Source organism: Varanus komodoensis, unplaced genomic scaffold (assembly GCF_004798865.1).
Source record: "Varanus komodoensis strain SLA01 unplaced genomic scaffold, ASM479886v1 scaffold1, whole genome shotgun sequence".
NCBI classification, from domain to species: Eukaryota; Metazoa; Chordata; class Lepidosauria; order Squamata; family Varanidae; genus Varanus; species Varanus komodoensis.
The window spans coordinates 121,846,543-121,867,115 of record NW_025335268.1 but is presented as its reverse complement, the minus strand read 5'-3'; the positions used below and the strand labels follow the sequence as shown (position 1 = coordinate 121,867,115).

The 20,573-nt window shown below is 46.9% G+C and overlaps 1 protein-coding gene across 1 annotated transcript in view; it reads left to right on the top strand.

Moving 5' to 3' along the window:
• CELSR2 (cadherin EGF LAG seven-pass G-type receptor 2) overlaps positions 1 to 20,573 on the top strand; it is a 104,038-nt gene that overhangs the window by 61,149 nt on the left and 22,316 nt on the right. Inside the window, exons 4-13 of the mRNA XM_044431756.1 lie at positions 934 to 1,049; positions 1,370 to 1,458; positions 10,539 to 10,696; positions 11,348 to 11,511; positions 11,821 to 11,946; positions 15,725 to 15,891; positions 16,165 to 16,350; positions 16,802 to 16,915; positions 18,383 to 18,557; positions 19,609 to 19,750. Coding sequence (XP_044287691.1) covers positions 934 to 1,049; positions 1,370 to 1,458; positions 10,539 to 10,696; positions 11,348 to 11,511; positions 11,821 to 11,946; positions 15,725 to 15,891; positions 16,165 to 16,350; positions 16,802 to 16,915; positions 18,383 to 18,557; positions 19,609 to 19,750 — 1,437 coding nt within the window. The remainder of the gene's footprint in view (positions 1 to 933; positions 1,050 to 1,369; positions 1,459 to 10,538; positions 10,697 to 11,347; positions 11,512 to 11,820; positions 11,947 to 15,724; positions 15,892 to 16,164; positions 16,351 to 16,801; positions 16,916 to 18,382; positions 18,558 to 19,608; positions 19,751 to 20,573) is intronic.

Below are 20,573 nucleotides of genomic sequence, written 5' to 3'. Positions count from 1 at the left end.
CTAAGACTTGGTAGTTTGATTCCTCATAGGCCCAGCTGCAACATATGAGTTTTCAGCCTTGGATCTGCACGTTGGGAGACAGCGAACAGGCTCTTGGAATTCTGCATGGACACCATCCATCATCTCCCAGCTGTAGCCATTTGAAAGGCCCACGCTGGCATCTTGCTGATTGGTTGTCTGAGCCTGGAAGAGCTTTTCATTGACACTGGTGGAATTGCTTTTGTATGCTCAGCCTCTGCACTTACCCTGCTCTTGTTCCTTGTTCTGTTTACACACAGAGCCACATGCAGCCAAAATTAATGAATGGAGGGTTGGGGGAGGGGGGAAGGGTGCCAGGATGAGTCACAGCTGAGCCAGCCTACATGGACTTGCCTTTGTGTGAAGGAACTGCACACCTAATCACAAAGGAATGCCTTTGTTAGGCTAGGCTTGCTTGCTTGGAGAAATCATGTCAACTAGCAACAAATGGTTTAAGAAGCTGATGTGTCTCCATGTATGACAGATTTCCTCCCCAGAAATTCCACACAGGAATTGTGTGAATCCCACATATCGCTAGTAATCCATGTCTTAATTTTCTGCAGTACATGTACATGTGATCAGCTGCAGTTGTCTGCCTCTGTGTATGAATATGTGTGGAGGGTTACACTATTTTTAGGGTTATGGGTTCCCAGGATCCAGTTCAGCAAACCCTAAATGTAGATCTGCATGAATCAAATGATGTTTTATCTCCTTAAACTCTTTCCCTCTTCCTTCCCTTCATGAGGGCTTTAGGTGCAGTTGCAATAATTCTGCCCAGACAGGGCTTCTCTTCGTTAGATTCCATCAACCACTTTAGTTGTGTTCCATCTACTGTTCTTGCTTTGAATGTCCTGAGACTGAGTGTTGAAATCCTGGACCTGGGCATGGGGCTCATCCTTTTTTCTGTCTGGGCAGGTTTGCCACAAAGGAACGGGACGGACTCCTTCTCTACAATGGGCGCTTCAATGAGCGACATGATTTTATTGCCCTGGAGATTGTACAGGAGCAAGTACAGCTTACCTTCTCAGCAGGTATGATTCATCTCAGGCCCTCTTGAGAGATGGTCCCTTTCTTCACTTCTGCTCATTATAACCTCCTATCCCTTGCCCTGGCAGTGCCAGCGTTGCCTTGCTAGCCTCTTGGTCATGTATCTGCTTAGCCCCACTTCTTATCTCTTTGTCCCTAGGCCTTCTGTTCCACATCTCTGTTTTGTGGTATAATTGCCCCACTGTTTTACCCCTATTAGCCTCTATGCTCCCTCTTTAGAGCTCTTGTGGGAAGTGGTGGAAGGAGACACATCATTCCTTCCCTAAGATTTTTGCCTTGAGTTGTTTTTTCATCTCTGCTGTAGGAGAGTCGACAAGCACAGTAGCCCCATTCATCCCAGGAGGTGTGAGCGATGGGCAGTGGCACACCGTTCACCTGCACTACTATAATAAGGTAAGATGCAGCAGCCAACAACAGCCTGAAGAGGATCACTGGGGAATTCAGCTTGCTTTACCATTTACCATGCTGGCTGGTAAATGCCGAGAGTTGCAGAGCAATACCTTTGGCGAGCGCCAATTTGGAGGAGGCTGCTTAAGATGGCAATGCCTGCCACTGCCTGTAGTTGAAGACGTCGCTTGCTGCGAAGGGTGGCTGCTGGAGCCATGAAAGATTCAAGGGCCAGGAGGAATGTTTGATCACAGGGGTCACTGTCATTGATGGCAGTCTCCACAGGCCTGTCTCTTCTTGGCTTCTGGAAATCCCAGCCATTAGAATTCATATGAATAGTGCCCTCAATGCAGAGACTGGGGGGTGGGGGTAGGATGGCTTGTGGCTCCACTGTGATGAGGTCCCAAGAAGCCATCTCTAATGAGGAAGCTGCTGACAGGGGGCAGGAGGTAGAGAGCAGGTGGCGCGATTGTCACATGCAACTGCCTGGTTCGATTAATAAGCTTGGGACTGAAAGGAGCTGCCCAGGGGATGGAGTGGCACTGGGGGTGGAAGGGGAAGTTGAGGAGGGGGAGCAGTGGGGAAGCTGGGGAAAGAAGCCAGTGGCCGAAGATTGCCAGGTAGTAAGAGGCAGCTCTGCACCTCGGAGCTCAGAGGAGCCCTCCTGCAGTGCCTTGTGCTTGCCCGGCCTCCCTCCCTCTTCTCATGGGGGAATTCAGCTCATTTTGCAGACTGAGTTGGCTACCCATGCTGTTTTCCAAAAGGCATCATGCTGAATCAGCAACAAGCAGCTGGAGGGAGCTTAGCTGAGAAAGCCCCTATCTGAATGTGATTGTCTGGAGCTAGAATCAGATCTCCCAAGTTAGGAGAGCCTTGACCTCAGGCAGGCCTGCTGGATGTTAGGAAGCCCTCCTGAGAACATCTCACATCCATGAAAATTCAGGATGGCTGTATTTTGAGCTGGCCTCCTGGGGAGAGGAACTAATGAGGCACATACCTGGTTGATGAACTGAGACCCCCTAAATAGCTTCTATGTTGTCTTCATGGTATTCAGAGAAACTCTCCCTCTTTCAGGTGCTCCTTGAGAACTCTGGTTAGCCAGTCAGAACTCTAGCTGGTCATCAGGCATTGTTCTCACTTGCTTAATCTTGAGGGTAATGCATCAATGTCTTGTTTCAGGGCACACAGTAATGACCACCTTAAACCAGGCAGGAACTCCTGATATACAAAAGAGAATTAGATAATGGCCACTGGTGCCTGATGCTTACTTAGAACCAACTGTGTGCAAAACCTCATGTGCTTAGGCCTGATTTGGTCCTCCCAGGGTGCCAGTGTGGCCCCTGATGTTAGGCATTCTGACATTTCCCCTTGCTTTGGCTCCACCTCTTCCCCTCACCTGCCAGTCATTCAGTGGCTGCCCAGGTTTTGCGTGCCTTTTTACCCATTCTGAAATGTTAGGCTGCCTTATCTGAGGCTTAGTTACTAGTAGTCAGAGCATTAAGCATTAAGAGCACCAAACTATTCTGGTGTTTTGGGCTCTTCCCCTTTTGACTTCTGCCTCACCTGTCAAAAGAATGGGGCCCCTGGGAGCTGCTTTACATTGGAATTTTGCACTCAATCTGAAAGAGGTTTAATGCCTCTGTGCTTGATGATTGGTGTGCTGTGCTACACAAGCAGTCCTCTGTTCCTTGGAGGTACTTTTTATCTTCCTTGGCCAGTGTCCACCCTTATCCCCCACCATTCAGAAGAGATGAACGAGCAGCCACGAGACAGCTTCCTGCTTGTGGCCTGCAGCAGTTGTGCTGGAGTCCAGGGCATTCTGGTTGCATGCTCCCACTTGACTGGCTGGGTAGGGTGTTGGCCTTCCCACTCCTGGGAATGTTTCTGAATGCAGGCGTCAGGCCTGATGAGTGGGATTGCCTGCGGGAGAGTCACCCAAGCACACTGCCTCTGTGCCAACAGATAGTTACCGCTTGCTATCTGGTGTGGGAGGGTGCCAGTTTCCCAGCTCCTGCAGCCAGCACAGTACAGACAAGTGTGCCCCCAGCACTCTCAGGTCTTGATGTGAAGCATTAGCTGCCCCACACACCCATGGACAGGCAAGGGCCAGAAGTGGGATTGAGACCGCTTACCTATCCTACTGATAGCTTGCCCATAAAAAGATAGTAACTAGCGGAGTTTGTCAAAGGAACCTAGTGCTAGTGTTGTGCTCTGCTTGGTGGCTTGGAGTCCAGAAGACTGGACTAAAACATCAGGGCATAGGAAGGGTGTAGCACCACTGTACCATAGCGATTTAGTATTGCTCCATGTCACACCCACATAAGCCAGCATTTGGGATCATTTAAAGAAGTGTCCCTGTAGCTACTGTTTTCCCATCAAACATGATTAGAAGAGAAACTGCTGTGGGAACCATGTGGAGTGAGAAGTTTGTGAAGATATGTACCCAGCCAGAAACAGACTCTTTGCAATATGGGGAGGGTATAAAACTGATGCCTTCCAACAGTCTGAAGGTGTACTATCCTTGTCTTACGTTGGCTAAAAGCCAGTCCATCCTGGCTTTTATGACAGCAGTCTGGTAGTTTGTGGCTGCTTTTGCTTTGTGGTTATTGACTCATACCAGGATGAAAAACCACTGACACAAATGCTCTGCCAAGTACCTGGGAGGCTGGTGGAGCTTATATGTCTTCCGTGTTCTAGATAAGGAAAACAAACTCAGAGTTTCAGTTCCATGTCTTTCAAAAGGGGATAAAACAGTCCAGCTGTCCCCATTAGAGAAACAAGTACAGCATATTCAATCCAATATGAATCCCTGCCCAAGCATGTGAGGGCCTGCATATACCCTGAGGGTGCTTTGCCTCCTTATTCTAATTGCAGAAGCTGGGAGGTATGTGAAGTGAGATCTTTTCTTCCATGACTGGGGTGATTTTTCATTAGGACAACAGATGTGCTGCTTCCTCTGAATAGTGGAGATGGCACATTGTTTGCTCATAGCCAGCCCAGTTTTCCCTTGCTCCCACCGTATAGGAGCATGCTGTCCAGGAATTCCTGGTTCACAGAACAAGCCTGCATGTATTGGCAGCATGTGCTCTTAGGAAATGCCTCTGGACATATTGGCACCTTTGATTGTGGTTAAATTAGCCGGTTGAACGGAATTGTGTGTATGTTTGTGGGAGGGAGGCAAAGAGGGGAAAGCCACAGGCAGATTTACTTCTCTAGCCAGTGGACGGAATCAAAGGAGCGGCTGGAGTGGAAAGCAGCAAGGTCCACTCCCACCATTCCTAGTCAGCATGCCAGGCTGGGGAAGGCTGGGCTATGGTAGTGGGTCTGACATGAGAAATCCAGGTTCAGAGCCCTGTTTGGCTGTGAGTTTTGCAGCCCAAGGATGTGCCTGAGGAATTTACTCTCCCAGGAATTGCTATGGAGGAGCACTCCTAAGATGAGTAGACAGAAGGACAGAGTGTAGATGTAATGGCTGGTTCAGCTATGGTGCTGTAAAAAGCATGGGTGAAGTCTCAGGGTCCCTGTTTTCAGAATGCCTGTGTGTAAATAGTGTGGGCCTTTTTTAGGCTTTAGAAGGATTTTGTGGCATTGGCCTGTCCTGGCAGATGGTGCTAAGGGTGGTGAGGGTCAGCTGAACAGTTCCTTCCTTCCACTCTTCCATCCTTCCTTCCTTCCTTCTTTCTGCTGATGTTCTTTCTCCCTGCCTTCCTCCCTCATGCAAACAAATGTATATTATTTTTAGGTCTAAATAATTACACCTCCATTTAATTTTTTTAAGGGCCAAACTGAATGATTGCATTTAATGGGTAGATTTTTTAAAAAATGCAAAAAGTCACCGTCATGGAGCCCAAACAGGCTCAAAGCCATGGAAGGGGAGTTTAACCCTTCATTCTGTACAAATCTTTTGCATGGCTTGCTGGAGAGGGTTACAGAGACACCTGGTAAGAAAGGTTGTCACACAGAGGAATGGCAGGATCTCTTCTCAGTCATACCAGAGTGCAGGACATGGAATAACAGGCTCAAGTTACAGGAAGCCAGGTTCTGGCTGAACATCAGGAAGAATTTCCTGACTGTTAGAGGTGTATAACAATGGAACCAATTACCTAGAGATTGTGGACTCTCCCATACTGGAGGTATTCAAGATGCAACTGGACAGCCATCTGAGAGGGATGATTTAATTTGGAGTCCTGCATTGAACAGGAGGGTGGACCCAATGGCCTTCTTGGCCCCTCCCAACTTAGTATTCTATGATTCTACAACTCTTCCCAAAGGTGGAGAAAAATCTACAAAATTAACTCTGCTCTGCAAATCAGTACTTTTGTGCTCATTGGTAGAGTGGCAAATTAGGCTCCTGAGAGTATGTTGCAAAGGTCCATGGGGTATGCACTGTAAAAAAAGCAGCAGGGTAAAGGGGGGCAAGCCAGAGAGTACCAGATTATTGGAAGTAATGTGAGCAAACAAACAGCCCACCACAGTTTATCTTCAGGATGGCTTAGCATGGCTCAGTAGATTAATTGTGGGTTATATTAACCCAAATTATAGCTTAAAATTAGTAGTTCAGCCAACTGTGGGGGGTTTTAACCTACAATTAACCTATATTTATTTATTTAAAACATTTAGTGTCTGGGCAACCTCTGATTGGCTCAGTCAGAGATAGAATATTAAAAAGACTGTGGAATGTGCCTGGCATACACCAATACAAATTGTGGGTTAAATGGCCAATGATTTATTGCTGTTATATGTGAATGGAACCAAAGTTGTTAGATTTCATACATATTTGGTGTAATGGTTAAAAGCTCATTACTAGAACCTAGGCCATCCGGGTTCTAGTCCCTGCTTAGCCATGGACCCAACTGGGTGACTTTGGACCAGTCATAGACTCTGAGCCCAACCTCCCTCACAGGGTGGTTGTTGTGAGGATAAGATTGAGAGCAGGAGAATGATGTAAGCTGCTTTGAGTTCTTTCAAAGAAAAAAAGGAGGGATATAAATCAAATAAATAAATAAATACTCTCATTCCAAGAATATAAAAGGATGGTTATCTAATCACCCATGGCAAGTAAGATTTGTTTTCAGAAAACTGGGAAAATGAAATTACCTTTTATATTTATGAACTTGTCTCTAAGTACAAAACACCTGAACATGTATATGAGGGCAAAATACGTCATGTCTGAGAAGTATGGATGTGTATGACGTGCAGATTTTTATATTAAAATGTGGACCCCGGTCTTTTTCCAGCCCGCCTTACATGGATCTTGCGGGCAAATGCCACGTTTCTGTACACATGCATGCCATTCATTAAAAGACATTGCTGTATTCAGCCCGTACCCAAGACAAACTGCAATATAAAAAGCATTTCGGCTGCACGGAATTTCCCCGGGTGATTTTGAGGCTTGCGCTGTGCTCTGAGCATTAAGCCAAACGACTCCCCACCCCCGCACCGCCGCCCAGTTTTCTTTTGCATGTTGCATGGGAAGGAGTGGCTCAAAGGCTGACTGAGGGAAGTTTTGGGCTGCCAGCCAGTCCCTGGGTGCTTTGCTGTGACCTGTTGCCATGGCCACGCCCTCCCCTCCCCTCCTCCTCCCCAGCTGCATTTCTCTCCCTTTGTCTGGGGCTGTCCCGTTTCCTCACCATGGCCATTGAATCCCTCTCAAAATTCAATAGTCCAGCGCGGCACACAAAAACGGTCACCAATGACCTGTGTTTTTCTCCTGCCGGGCGTGGGGGAGGGCGCTTAGGGTGTTCACACTGGCCCAGTGGGCAAACATAAAAGGGAGAGTGGAGGGAGAGTCCAGAGCGCAAGCTCCGGCTGCACCATTTACAGGCCAAAATGACACACTGCCCTCATATACTTCAGCGTTGGGGGGTGGGGGGGAGGAATATATTTTTTCAAAATTAGCAGAGATATGTAGTTATATTAAAATCCAAAACCTGTCAACTCCTCCGCTCCTCAAAATGCTGTGTCACACATACTTGTAAGTTTATGGGCATTCAGATGCCTTTTGTGTTTGACAAAATGGTTAATGGCAGTAGTGGGAAAATCCAAGCAGGGAGCAACGGCTAAGCTGGCTGGCACACAGGGTTGTCCAAATACACGTTAATATGAGATCGCCTTTATGCTTAACTAAGCAACAGTGCACAGACATACTTTTCAGTAGTATGTTTTTAATCTGGCTTAGGGATGCATTCACCTGCTCATCAGTCTGCCAAAGTAAAGACTCATAATGTTTGAAAGCATTGGATTTTACATGTTCTTGCCAGTGTTACGGTCTCCTACCAGAGGGGTATTTTCAATACCCCCAGCAATGTATAAAGCTGGTGAAAGATATTCTTGAAAGCATATTGGAAGCTGGTGGCTAGGCAGCTTCTGCCTGTGGGACTTTCTGCTTTGCACAAGGACTCTTGAGCTGAAAACTCTGCATTGGCTGCCAATGTTCTAGCTGCTTCTGCTGCTGCTTTATAAAGCCTTGAACAGCACAGGATGCAGCTATCTGAGATACCGCCTCCTCCTCTTGTATAGACTGCCCCATCTCTTTCCAAGAGGGAGGCCGTGTTGATACTCTTTTGGCAATGGCCCAGAATCAGACTTTCTCTGTTGTGGTGCCAATGGAATGATCTCCCTTCTGAGATCAGGCAGGCTTCTAATGTGGGGTTTTTCTTTTGACAAGTTAAGACACATTTGCTTGCCCAGGCATTTCCTGATCAGTAGCATTGCCTGGTACCCCAGCTGAATTAATGAAATGTTACTATTTTATCAATGTTTTATTATTTCAATTGGTTTATAGTATTTCTTCATTTTTTTATCTTGTGAACTACTTTGGGATTTCTTTTTTAATGAAAAATGATGAAGAAATTATATAAATATTCACTTGTTGATCCTTGTCTGATAACATATTTTTAATCAATAAGGGCAAATATGTCACCTCTGTGTTCTATGCAACATGGTAGCCACAGTAGAAATTTTGAAAAGCAATGCTAGAAATTGCTTGCAGACACTTTTCTATAACTGCTTTGCTCTGATATATATGTAGATTTCATTCTTCATTCTATTTACTTGCTTGATGTTTCCAGGAGTGATGATCTGCCCATGACAATTGGGAAGTGGCGATACTGTGAAAAGATGACTTAGGGTCACACAGTAAAATTTGATTGATCCATTGATTAAAACAAAAAGAAACATGAATCTGGTTGTCTACACATTTGGTGTAATTAAAAAGATGAAAACGAAACTGCTGAAATCTAAAAATACCACCATACTTTCATGGGAGGCAGAAACAGCTTCAAACTATAACCCAGGTAGAAGGTAGATTGGAATCTACTGGTAAATCTCTCAACTATTTGCGGGATTTTTCAAGGATTTCTAACTCCTAGTGGTTTAAACTGAACATTTCAAAAATCATCTCTGCAATGACTGGTCTTGTGCTAAATGCTTGTCTTTGAGCCACAATATTTCTTACCTGCAAAACGTGAGTATTAATCGGTTGCCTTTGATCAGGGCTTTGTCAAGGCCAGTCCTATCCTGAAGCAAACCAAGGAACCCATATCAGGTGGCAGTCTGGGAGGAGTGACTAACAGTGCTGCTTCTCTCATCCCCATCAGGAGGGCTTGCTACTGCCTGCAGCATGAGCTCTGACTGACCCATCAGTTTCCACCATGACATTTGTTGCAGTCAGAGAGTGCATGGCAGGGCTCTCTGGAGCACCTTGTTTCCCTCATGTTGTCCCTGTTTCCCCTTAGCTTTGCTCCTGTGAGGCTCTAGCTGCTGATTTCTCACAAGAGCCAGATAAAGATCTTGCAAGAGCTCCACAGCTGAGGAGTGGTTCAAGGCAGGGGCTGTAGGGAAGAAGGGGTACCGGGTGGCACCAGTGAATGTTCCTGTTCAGGCTGAGTCATCCGGGGTCAAGGCTGGTCTTTCTAGTAGTGTTTGAGAATGTTGTGCTATATTCCCTGATCTGTAGGAACTCAGACATAGGTTTTCTGCTTATATGTTCACTGTATGGCCCATGGGTGCTGGAGGTAATCGATTCCACTCCCCCTCCCCTGGCACTGTTTTGCACCTGGCTTTGATTAGTGGTCTGAGGGGCTCTACTTTTTTAAGGTAGAGCTCACCATCCCAAAGTCTGCCTATCTCTGCTATTAAAAATATGCAAATAATCCTGCTTGAAGACAACAAGAGACAATATGTGAGGAAATGAAATAACATGAAACCACACTGATGCAGATATTAAGATAAAAGGTCCATCACAGCTCTATAATCCTTTGCAAGATCATATTTCTTCCTTGTATCATGCCTGCATGATGTTTTTCCTACTGGGATCCTCTTACAGGATCCTGAGATCCTACTCTGTGCATTTGGCAAGAACCTGGGGCAGAATTTGGCATAAATTCAGGTTTCACAAAAAAGAAAAGAAAAAAAAGTGTGTTGTGGGGGTGGGCTTTTAGCCCTTAGTGCTACTGAGAGATATGTGAGAACAGGTTGAAGGCTGAGTATTAGACAGCATATTAGTCCCTTGAATCTGTTTCTGTAGATGAGATTATTTAATTCTCCACAGGGGAGCATACACAATGCACATGCTTTTGTTGTAGCTGTAGTAATCTAGAGCAATGTGTAGCCCTTGGCTCTGTCCCTACAGTTGCTAATACATTTTAGATAAGCTGCTTCACACAGGAATGCTGCCATCTCTTGCAGGATTCCTATGTGATACTGCAAGAGAAAAATTCCACCTATTCACCATCCTGTTTCTAATGAGTGCTCAGGTGTGGAGTGCTTTGGAAATGCCCAGGCCCTGAGAGTCAGCTGCCACTCAGCTGCTTTTTCCATGGTGCCCATCTGGTTCCAGATGCAGGAACAGGTACTGGAGTTAGTGCCTTCTAGAAATACATCTTCTGCTGGTGTATTTGAGGCCACCTAGGAGCACAAGTTTGAAATGGATTTCTTGTACAAGAGATATCTCAGCTTAAGAGAAGCTGGGTGAAGAGTTTTGCTTGCTTTGCCAGCTTTTGGTCAACATTCTGCTCGTCCTTTTTTCCTGTTTGATTTTGCCATCCTGGCTGTTCCTTCAAGAGGAATCTGCATTTTCTTCACAGCCCATCCTGGGGATGTCTGGAGTTCCACAAGGACCCTCTGACCAGAAAGTAGCTGTGGTGACTGTGGATGACTGTGACACTTCAGTGGCCCTGAAGTTTGGCTCCACCCTGGGAAACTATTCTTGCTCTTCTCAAGGGACACAATCGGGCACCAAGAAGTGAGGATTTTATGTGTATTATATTTGATAGAGTTAGAGAAGTGAGGAAGGAACAGACAGGACTAAAGCCAGGCGGGTTCCATGCTGGTTATTGTTGAGTGGGGAACAGTGATGTGGTATGGGGATAATACTTACCTATGTTGGCTTTCCAGTTTCACTGTCACACTTGAAAAATGAGATGTGAAGCACCGCCTTCCCACCCTTCAGTTGTAGGGACCATACATGCTGGGGAGACAATGCATTTTTAATGCTTTCATTTATGTAGCTAGCTAGAGATATGTTCATTTGGCTAAGCCCCACCTTCATCACCCGCAGCACAAGTCTGTGGCTGCTGTGGGATTTTATAATATGTCCTACTCTGGAAACTCATGTTTTCCAGGTTGAACTGCTATGTCCTTCAGTCTTCCCCAGGTACCTTCTGCTGTGTGCCTTATACAAGAAGAGACGTCCTCTATTGAAATCGCAACCTTCTTCTCCCTAATGGTTGCTGTCCAATGGCCCTAACATCTCCAAGTTTTCTGTTGATCTTGAGTCTTGACCTGAAGCACTACTTATGCTAGCTACAGTTTGTACTCGGAGATGGTCTGTTAATCCGTCATTCCCTCCTTGGCCTTGGTCCCTTTTTGTATAACTCCTGTTTTGACTTTTTAGGTCCCTGGATCTGACAGGTCCACTGTTACTAGGTGGTGTTCCTGACTTGCCTGAGAGCTTCCCGGTACGGAACCGACACTTTGTAGGCTGTATGCGAGACTTCCTGATTGATAATCGAGAGGTGGACATGGCTGACTTCATTGCCAACAATGGGACTGTGCCTGGTATGGGGTATTTCAGAGTAGGGGAGGAAGGTTGGAAAGATGCACTGGCCATTTATCCAGATGGCAGAATTTCTCTGGTTGCAAAGCTGGCAAGAAAAGAGCAGCACTGTTTTGAGAAGGCCCTGTGTGCCATGGACAATGTTTACAGTCCAACTGGTCCTTAAAAACGGGCCTCTCAGTCCTGGTCCAGCTCCTCATTGCCCTCCTTAGCAGCCTCAGCCTTTGCCTGCCTTGGCATGCCATTCCTAATCATGGGGAATCCTCCTTTGTCAGGGCTGTTTCCAATACCGTCTCTCATTCCTCCTCCAGGATGTTCATCCAAGAAAAATGTTTGTGAGAGCAACACATGCCATAATGGTGGTACGTGTGTCAACCAGTGGAACACCTTCAGCTGTGAATGCCCCCTGGGTTTTGGAGGCAAGGATTGCAAGCAAGGTAAAGGATGCTGACTGTGAAAGACAGTGGGAGTGGGACGGGTATGCTGAGACTGTTTGGGCATTGGTCACCCTGGGAGGCCAGCAGATTTGATGGGAGGGTTTTTGTTGGCTCTTTTTTCTGAAGGGAGCTGGATTAAGGTGTGGAATATTAACAGAAGATTTCTGAATGATTCCAGCCCCTAAGGGAACACATGCCCATTTATAAACTTTGAGAAGTGTTTGTTGCCACTGTAGTTGCCTTGCTTCAAGAGAGATGGGAAGTGGGCCACCCATTACCAGAAAAACAATGAAAGAGAGAGAGCAAGACTGTGGCCCAGAAAATCTTGGATGTGGGCTTGCAGCAATAGTTCTAGGTAAGAGAGTGAGAAGTAGCACACACATTCTTTTCAGGCCTGGGAATGTGAGTAAACAGGAACTATTATTTACCCAGCTGCATGGCATACATGTCCCTCAAATACCATTATATTGTGTCTTTTCCTAAACTGGTGTTCAGTGATCCAGTGCAAGCAGGCAAGGATTTGTGGGTGGCTCAGGTCCCATCTGTCAGCACATCCTTTCACCCCTTCATTTCTTAGTCTTTTTGATCAGTACTGTTCCAAACATCTACCACTGGAAGACTGACTGATATAAAACTACTCATATAAAACTACTCCCTCTGTAAGGGTGTGGACCCTATCGTGTTGGTCCGCCCTCGGAGCAGGATGGATCCAGATGGATTCCTGAAAGCTGTGGGGGAGTTTCCAGTTGATAAGGCTAGCGATTCTGTTGATTCTCTGGTTGAACTGTGGAATGGGGAAATGGCCAGAGCTATTGACAAGATTGCTCCTAAGCGTCCTCTCCTGTCTGGCAGAGCCCGTTCATCCCCTTGGTATACACCTGAATTACGGGCGATGAAGCGGGTTGGGAGACGTCTAGAGCGTAGGTGGAGGAAATCACGGGATGAATCTGACCAAACACACTTAAGAGCTCATTATCGAGCCTATGCTGTGGCGCTGAGGGCAGCGAAGAAGAAATTCTTCTCCACTTCCATTGCCTCCTCACAGTGCCGTCCAGCGGAACTCTTTCGGTTGGTACAAGGGCTGGTATATCCTGGCCCCAGGAAAGATCCCGTGCCACTCTCGGTGGCCCGCTGTGAAGACTTTGCCCAGCACTTTAAGGAGAAAATCGCTCAGATTCATCAGAAGCTGGACTCCATTAGTGATTCAGATTCTCTAGGGGAGGTGCCGATGTCGCCATTTGGTCACATATTGTTGGATGAGTTTCAGTTGTTGCGCCCTGATGATGTGGACAAGGTGCTTGGACAAGTACGTCCTACCACCTGTTTACTTGACCCTTGCCCGTCGTGGCTACTGACCAAGGCCAAACACGGGATTGGTGCCTGGATCCTGGAGGTCATCAACACCTCTCTGAGGGATGGCCGGGTGCCTGCCCCTCTAAAGGAGGCAGTGGTCAGGCCGGTCCTAAAGAAGGCGTCCCTGGATCCTGAGATGGCCGCCAATTATAGACTGGTGGCCTACATCCCGTTCTTGGGCAAGGTGTTGGAGCGGGTGGTGGCAGGACAACTCCAAGCACTCTTGGATGAGACTGTTTATCTGGACCCATTTCAGTCCGGCTTCAGACCCAGGTATGGTACTGAATCTGCCTTGGTCGCCCTGTATGATGACCTGTGCAGGGAGCGAGATGGGGAGTGCATCCTTGTTGATCCTCCTAGATCTTTCAGCAGCTTTCGATACCATTGACCATGGTATCCTTCTGGATAAGCTAACAAGTCTGGGAGTAGGAGGCACTGCTTGTTAGTGGTTCCGCTCCTGCTTTGACGGCTGATTCCAGAAGGTGGTGCTGGGGGACTTTGGCTCTGTGCCATGGCAGCTATGCCATGGAGTTCCGCAGGGGTCCATTTTGTCCCCCTTGCTATTCAACATCTACATGAAACCGCTGGGAGAGGTCATCAGGAGGTGTGGACTGCGGAATCATCAGTACGCTGATGATACCCAGCTCTACCTCTCGTTCTCCACCAATCCAGGTGAGGCAGTGGCTGTGCTGAACCGGTGCCTGGCCGAGGTAATGGGCTGGATGAGGGCCAATAAACTGAAGCTCAATCGAGACAAGACAGAGGTCCTGTTGGTGGGTGCTTCGAGCTCCTGGGTGGGTGACTTGGACCTTGTCCTGGATGGGGTTGCACTCCCTCTGAAGGACAGGGTCCGCAGCTTGGGAGTGCTCCTCAACCTGGAGCTGTCCTTGGAAGCTCAAGTGACTGCAGTGGCGAGGAGCGCTTTCCTTCAGCTTCGGCTAATCCATCAGCTGCATCCCTACCTGGAGGACGATTGCCTAGCTACAGTGACGTACGCATTGGTTACTTCCTGGTTGGATTTCTATAACGCGCTCTACGTGGGGCTGCCCTTGAAGACAGTCCGGATACTTCAGATGGTGCAAAATAGAGCAGCCAGGTTGCTGATGGGGACTGGGCGTTATTCTCACATAACCCCAGTCCTCTACGAGCTTCACTGACTTCCCATCGAAGTCCGGGCTCAATTCAAGGTGCTGGTCATCACCTATAAAGCCCTTAACGGCTTGGGACCTGGATACTTGAAGGAACACCTGCTTCCATATTTGCCCTCCTGCCCCTTGAGATCGGCAGCAGAGGCCCTCCTCCAGGAGCCCTCTGTGAAAGACATCAGGAGGCTAAGTACCCAAAGGAGGGCTTTCTCTGTGGTGGCGCCCCATCTATGGAATGCGCTCCCCACAGAGGTCCGCCTGGCGCCGTTGTTATTTGTTTTTCGGCACCAGGCTAAGACCTTTTTATTTAAACAATATTTTAACATGTTTAATATTAACTATAGGTTTTAATTTGCAGCTGGAATGAAACGGGTTTTTAATTCATATAATTTGTATTTTTTTTGTACCATGTTTGTTTATTTATGTAAGCTGTCCTGAAGCGTTAAGCGATGGACGGCATACAAAAACTCTAAATAATAAATAAATAAATATCTGTCATCATACTTTTAGTTATTCAGTGACTTGCTAAAAAGAACAAGGACAGACATATTAGTTCAAGTAACCCACCTGAAGCTTCAAAACTTTGTTCTTGAACCATAAACAAACACATAAATAAAAGAAAGTAATGGCAATACAAGTGGTCCCGACTCTTTCTCCCACCAGCTCCTCACTATTACATCCCTTAGTTCAACCCCTGTCTCAGCATGGGGATTCAGTGCCCTAATTAAATACAGCCAGACTGTGCAAGTTAAATCATACAGTTCATAAATTGTGCAGACATTGGTCCCTCTTATGCCCACTTGTTGGGAAAACCCGCCCCCCACTATCACACTTACGTTTTCTGGGAATTTATCTTTTGTCACTGGAACTCTTCTAGGAACATAAAAAGCTGCCTTATATTGAATTAGACCATCAATCCATCTATCCCAGTATTGTCAACACTGAGTGGCAGCAGTTTTTCAGGATTTTAGGCAGGCATTTTTCCTACCCAATCTCAAGATGCCGGCAACCAAACCTAGCACCTTCTGTGTGCTTCTGTCATATTTCCAAGCCTCTCTACAATCCTGAGATCTAGGATTTTTTTTTTAAATAGCAAAGCAGAACTGCAAGCTTCAACAGTGGCAAAAATATGCCTCAGGAGGCACATCCGGCATATGTGCATGTGTTGTCAGCCCTGTCATAGAGCATGTCTGGAAATGTGTGGGTAATATACATGTAGAAACCCTGTTTGGATGGAAAAGTACTTACCTTTTTGACGTGCCTATTTTTTCTCCTTGAAGAAATGGCAAGCCCTCAGCGTTTCTTGGGCAACAGCATGGTGACCTGGAATAGCTTGGCACTGGTCATTACACTTCCATGGCACATAGGACTTATGTTCCGTACTAGGCAGAGCAATGGTATCCTCCTGCATGCTACAGCTGGGCAGCATTCCACCTTTACCCTTCGGGTAAGTTTCAGTGCCAGGGTAGCAACCCACTGTTACTCTGGATTAGGGGCCTGGAAAAGATTGCTTGGATCTGCAAGCAAGGAGTGCAGGGGCTGGAGTGAGGGGTGGGTCACAGGTTCCCGTCTCCATCAAGGAAGGGTATCTGAAGCCTCATAGCAGACTAAGCAGACTGATGGATGGTCCTCAGGCTCACTTGGTTAGAGCACGGATGTTGCTCATTACTGCAAAATGTTGTGCAAGGCTTGGCTCATCCTCTTCTTACCTCTCCCTCAGTTAAGGGACGGGAACATGCTGATGACCGTGTCCCGTGCAAACAGCCAGGTCTCATCACTGCGGCTGCACCAGGTGAAGGTGAATGACGGTGACTGGCACCACCTGCAGTTGGAGCTGCGCAGCAGCAGGGACAACCCAGAAGCTCAGTGCTTAGCCATAATGGTCTTTGACTACGGCCTGCACCAGGTAGAGTGAACGCCGGCACTCAGATGATCAGGAAGGCCAACTAGTCTTTAGCTCACTGCTTGCAAGTGTTTTGGGCCCTCAGGGCCTCTCTGTCCTTTGCTAAACATGAAGAGTATAGTGCTGAGACCAGTGAGAACTAAAGTACTACATGGGGTACATACGTGTTTCCAGAATGGGTAATACACAGCAGCCCAATCCACTTGATCACTTTTCTTCCTGGCTATTCTATCACTGGGCTCCCTTTCCTACTAAATCTGATCATTGTCTCCTTTCCCCAAAACAACCCACATGCACTGTTATCTTGGTTCCAGACACACTTCCTTTTCCTGCTCTGTAACTTTTCTGACAGTGTATAGTTCCCAGTCTCTGTTGCACCCCAGAAATGTTGTGGCTCATCAAGCAATTAGGAGAAAGTGCTGCAAAATGGCTGCTTTGTCTGCCTGTCCTGCAGGTGGTGGCAAACATCAGCAGTGAGCTGCATGGGCTGAAAATACGAAACCTGAGCATTGGTGCTGTACTGGGGGAGCACGGGGAGATGCAGGATGGTTTCCGTGGCTGCATGCAGGTAAGTGCGACAGGACCAGCCAGCCCTGCCCTTTGGCAGAGTAAAGCAGTTGCCTCAGGCAACAGATACTGGGACGGGGGCAGCAAGATACTGAAGGAGAGGACTATGGCATGTGCTTTGCTCTATGCCCTGAGTTAGGCTGCTGCCTTCAGGTGAGGTGTCCTATTGCTAGTGCTGAAGAAAGATTCAGCTTTTGCACATGGAATGAGAAGGGGTCCGTCTTGTTATTTGCCTCAGGCAGCAATATTTCTTTGGCTGGCCCTGGGCTAGAAGTAGACCCTGGTAGCCCAATCTGGGTGGTAGGTAATGCTGGACCATGCTGGGATCAGCTGTTCTCTCACTAGATAATTTTAGCTAGCGACTGATGAGCCTAGACACTCAGCCACGCATGTGAAATCTTGAGCAGACTGCAAGCATGTATCCTCTGAAAATCTCTGTCTTATGCTGACAGTGGCGTTTGTATATATCTATCCATTTCTCTGTTTGCACCAGCCTTCACCCACCTAATACCCTTCAAATGTATTGGATAACAGCTCCCAACATTCCTCCGCCAGCCATAGAGGTAGTTATATTCTAACACATCTGGAGGGCACCAGGTTGGGTAAGGCTGGTATAAGCAAATTGGGAGTTTCCATGTGTTTCCATTTGGAAACCTGCAGCCACATCAATTGATGCTGCACTTTCATCCAACAACACAAGGTTGTTGGAAGTGTGGCTGAAGCCTGCATGCTGGTTGATTGTGGGCTGCATAAGCTCTATTTACGTATCATTCTCTCTTTAGATCAAGAGGAAAATAGGTAGGATAGGTGGCACCCTGTTAAAACGGAAGAAACTGCATAGCACTACAGTTTTGTATTGCTCCCCACTTCCTGCTACTGTGTCTGTTGTGCAGATGGATGTGGGTCTGGTATGTGGTACTTCAAATCAGAGCAGACTGCTTACATGTTAGATCCATACCTATTTCTCACTCAAGCCCTTTCATCTGAGGGAGCACAGCACCATCTAGAGCAGGGGTCTCAAACTCGTGGCCCACGGGCCAATTGCTGGGACGGGCGGGGCATGGGGGAGGGGCCCTGTGGCCTTCAAAGCGCTGGCGGCACCCGGGCTGGCCTCTGGGAGCCACGCGGGATGAGCGGCCCACCACCACCGCTTGATGCAGCCCAGCCTCACCCAGACTCTACTTCCAGCAGCCCCCAGGTAAGTTGAGTTTGAGACTCCTGATCTAGAGGTTGCTGTCCTTCTTCCTTGTGTATATGGGTGTGTGGGGGGGGGGGCGGAGAGAAGTAACTAAACACACACACACAGACACACATTGTGTGTCTCTGTGTGTGTGTACACATGGCCTTTTTACTTGGCTCTGCTCCTACTTAAAAGCAAGTTCTGTTCGTCATGAACAACCATAACAAACTTTCAAAATGCTGCTGCTGCTTGGGTGCTCTCCTTCCTTTCTTGCTCTCTTTACCTCAGGGGGTACGGATGGGTGAGACATCAGCCAGTGCTGTGGCCCTCAGTATAAACCAAGCTGAGAAGGTGAATGTGGAGCCTGGCTGCAGTATCCCAGACCCATGCGACTCCAGTCCTTGCCCTGTCAACAGTTACTGCAATGACGACTGGGACAGTTACTCCTGCAGCTGTGACCCAGGTTAGTGAGTGTGTGTGTGTGTTAGGGGGATGGTGGGGTGATGATCCAAGCACTGCCCCATGAATAGTACTGGAATAGCTCCATGCTGACATCCTCCAGAGCAGCCTTTGCCAACCCGGTGCCCTCTGGAGGTGTTAGACTATGACTCCTATCATCCCCAGCCAGCACAGCTCCTACGGGGTGATGGGAATTGTAGCCCAATATCTGGATGGCTCCAGGTTGAGGGAGCCTCCTTTAAAGCTTAGCCTGGTAAATGCAAAACAGGCTGATTCAATGGATCAGTTGGTGCACAGGTATGATAATCTCTCATAATTTATTATTCTGATATTTTTAATTTAATTGGGAAGTTCTTAGGCAGACCTGTTGTGGGGAAGCCATGTCAGATTACCACTTTTATAGAATGCCGTTAGCAAGCTGCCCAGAGACTCCACTTTGAGTAGGGACAGCATAAAATGTATAAATAAATAAATAAATAAATAAGCAAGCATCATAGTTTTTTCTGTTCTATGCTTTGGTCCTATACAGTTTGTTAGGGTGGTTTGGTGGTTTATGTAACAGACAAGTAACATCAACAAGCAAAAAATCAAAATTCAGATAATGTCTTGGGCTTGTCATCCCAGCATTAGTATTCTGAGATAACAGGAAGGAATATAAAGGCCATCCTCATGTAATTACTAGTGAAGGAATGAATACACAGCCGAGGCAAGAAACACTCAATCTTGTCAGAGGCTGCTTACTTTTTCAACTTACTTCAGCTTCTGTGTGTCCCCCCCACCCTGCCTGAATTGAAGCTAAATTGGGAGATGGTATCTGAATATTTAAACAGACCGTCTGAAAGGCCAAAGGCTCTGTGCAGTCAAGATTTAAGAATGAGCTCCATTCTTTCACTCTCCCATTTGCACCTATTACGCTTTGCTGTGCATTGAAGGTGGTCTGCTGCTGTGCCCAAACTCAATTTTTTTTTCTTCCCTGTGGTGTCAGGTGGGTACTTCTTGCCAGGATTGCATTGTGGAAATGACGCCAAGCAGGGTTTTTTTCTGTGCTGCTTCAGGTTACTATGGAGACAGCTGTGCCAATGTCTGCTCCCTTAACCCCTGTGAACATCAGGCTGTGTGTGCCCGTAAGCCCAGTTCATCCCATGGCTACACCTGTGAGTGTCCCGAAAACTATTTTGGGCCCTACTGCGAGAACAAGTGAGTTGCCCACTGCTGCGCTGTGAAAGCGCATCTGCGTGCGTGGGTATGTTTGCGCATGGAAATGTGCCTGTAGGTGTATGCATCTTACCTGTCAGCATTGGTGGAAATGGGTACTTGAAGAGCCTTCTGCTCTTTCCTGAGTGGTGGGGCTGCAGTGGGGCATTATGCCTGAGTGTACTGTGGGCCTTCTCTGCAGTAGCCTGCAGCTTTTGGAATGCCTTCTTCTCAATCTCTAGAACAGTGATTGCTTTAGATGCCTGTTAAGGATCCATCTCTTTCCTGAATCGCTGTGCTAACCAGTTAGTTTGTTTAGGCACTTACTAGGTTGGACTGAAATTTAATCTAGAGTAAACCCAATGAAATCAATGAAACAAGTAAGTCATGACTAGCATACATCCCACAGTTTGGATCCAGCCACTCATTTCTAGTTTTGGTTTTTAATATGTTAAATATTTTAACTGATGAGTTTTTCATTTACTATGAAGCATGTTATGTTTTGATTTTGTAAACTGTGCATTTTTAAAGATTTAGCATTAAATAAATATCTAAATAAATAAAAGCAAGGTGAGCCAGGGGATATGTTTCTAGACCAGTCTGCATCCATGTTGCTGTGTGAGTAAGAGATCAATCCAACCAGGCACTTCCACTTCGACTGCATGTCTAGGAGATGCCATTTGGACTTCTGGAGTATAAATTCAGGAGACATTGTGCATCTATATTTGGATATATATGGGCTAGGAGTTGGGAGCTTTCTTATAACTGATATAGTGTGGTTGATATGTGTGCAAGTCTGGAATAATGCTTTGCATTGTATGATTGT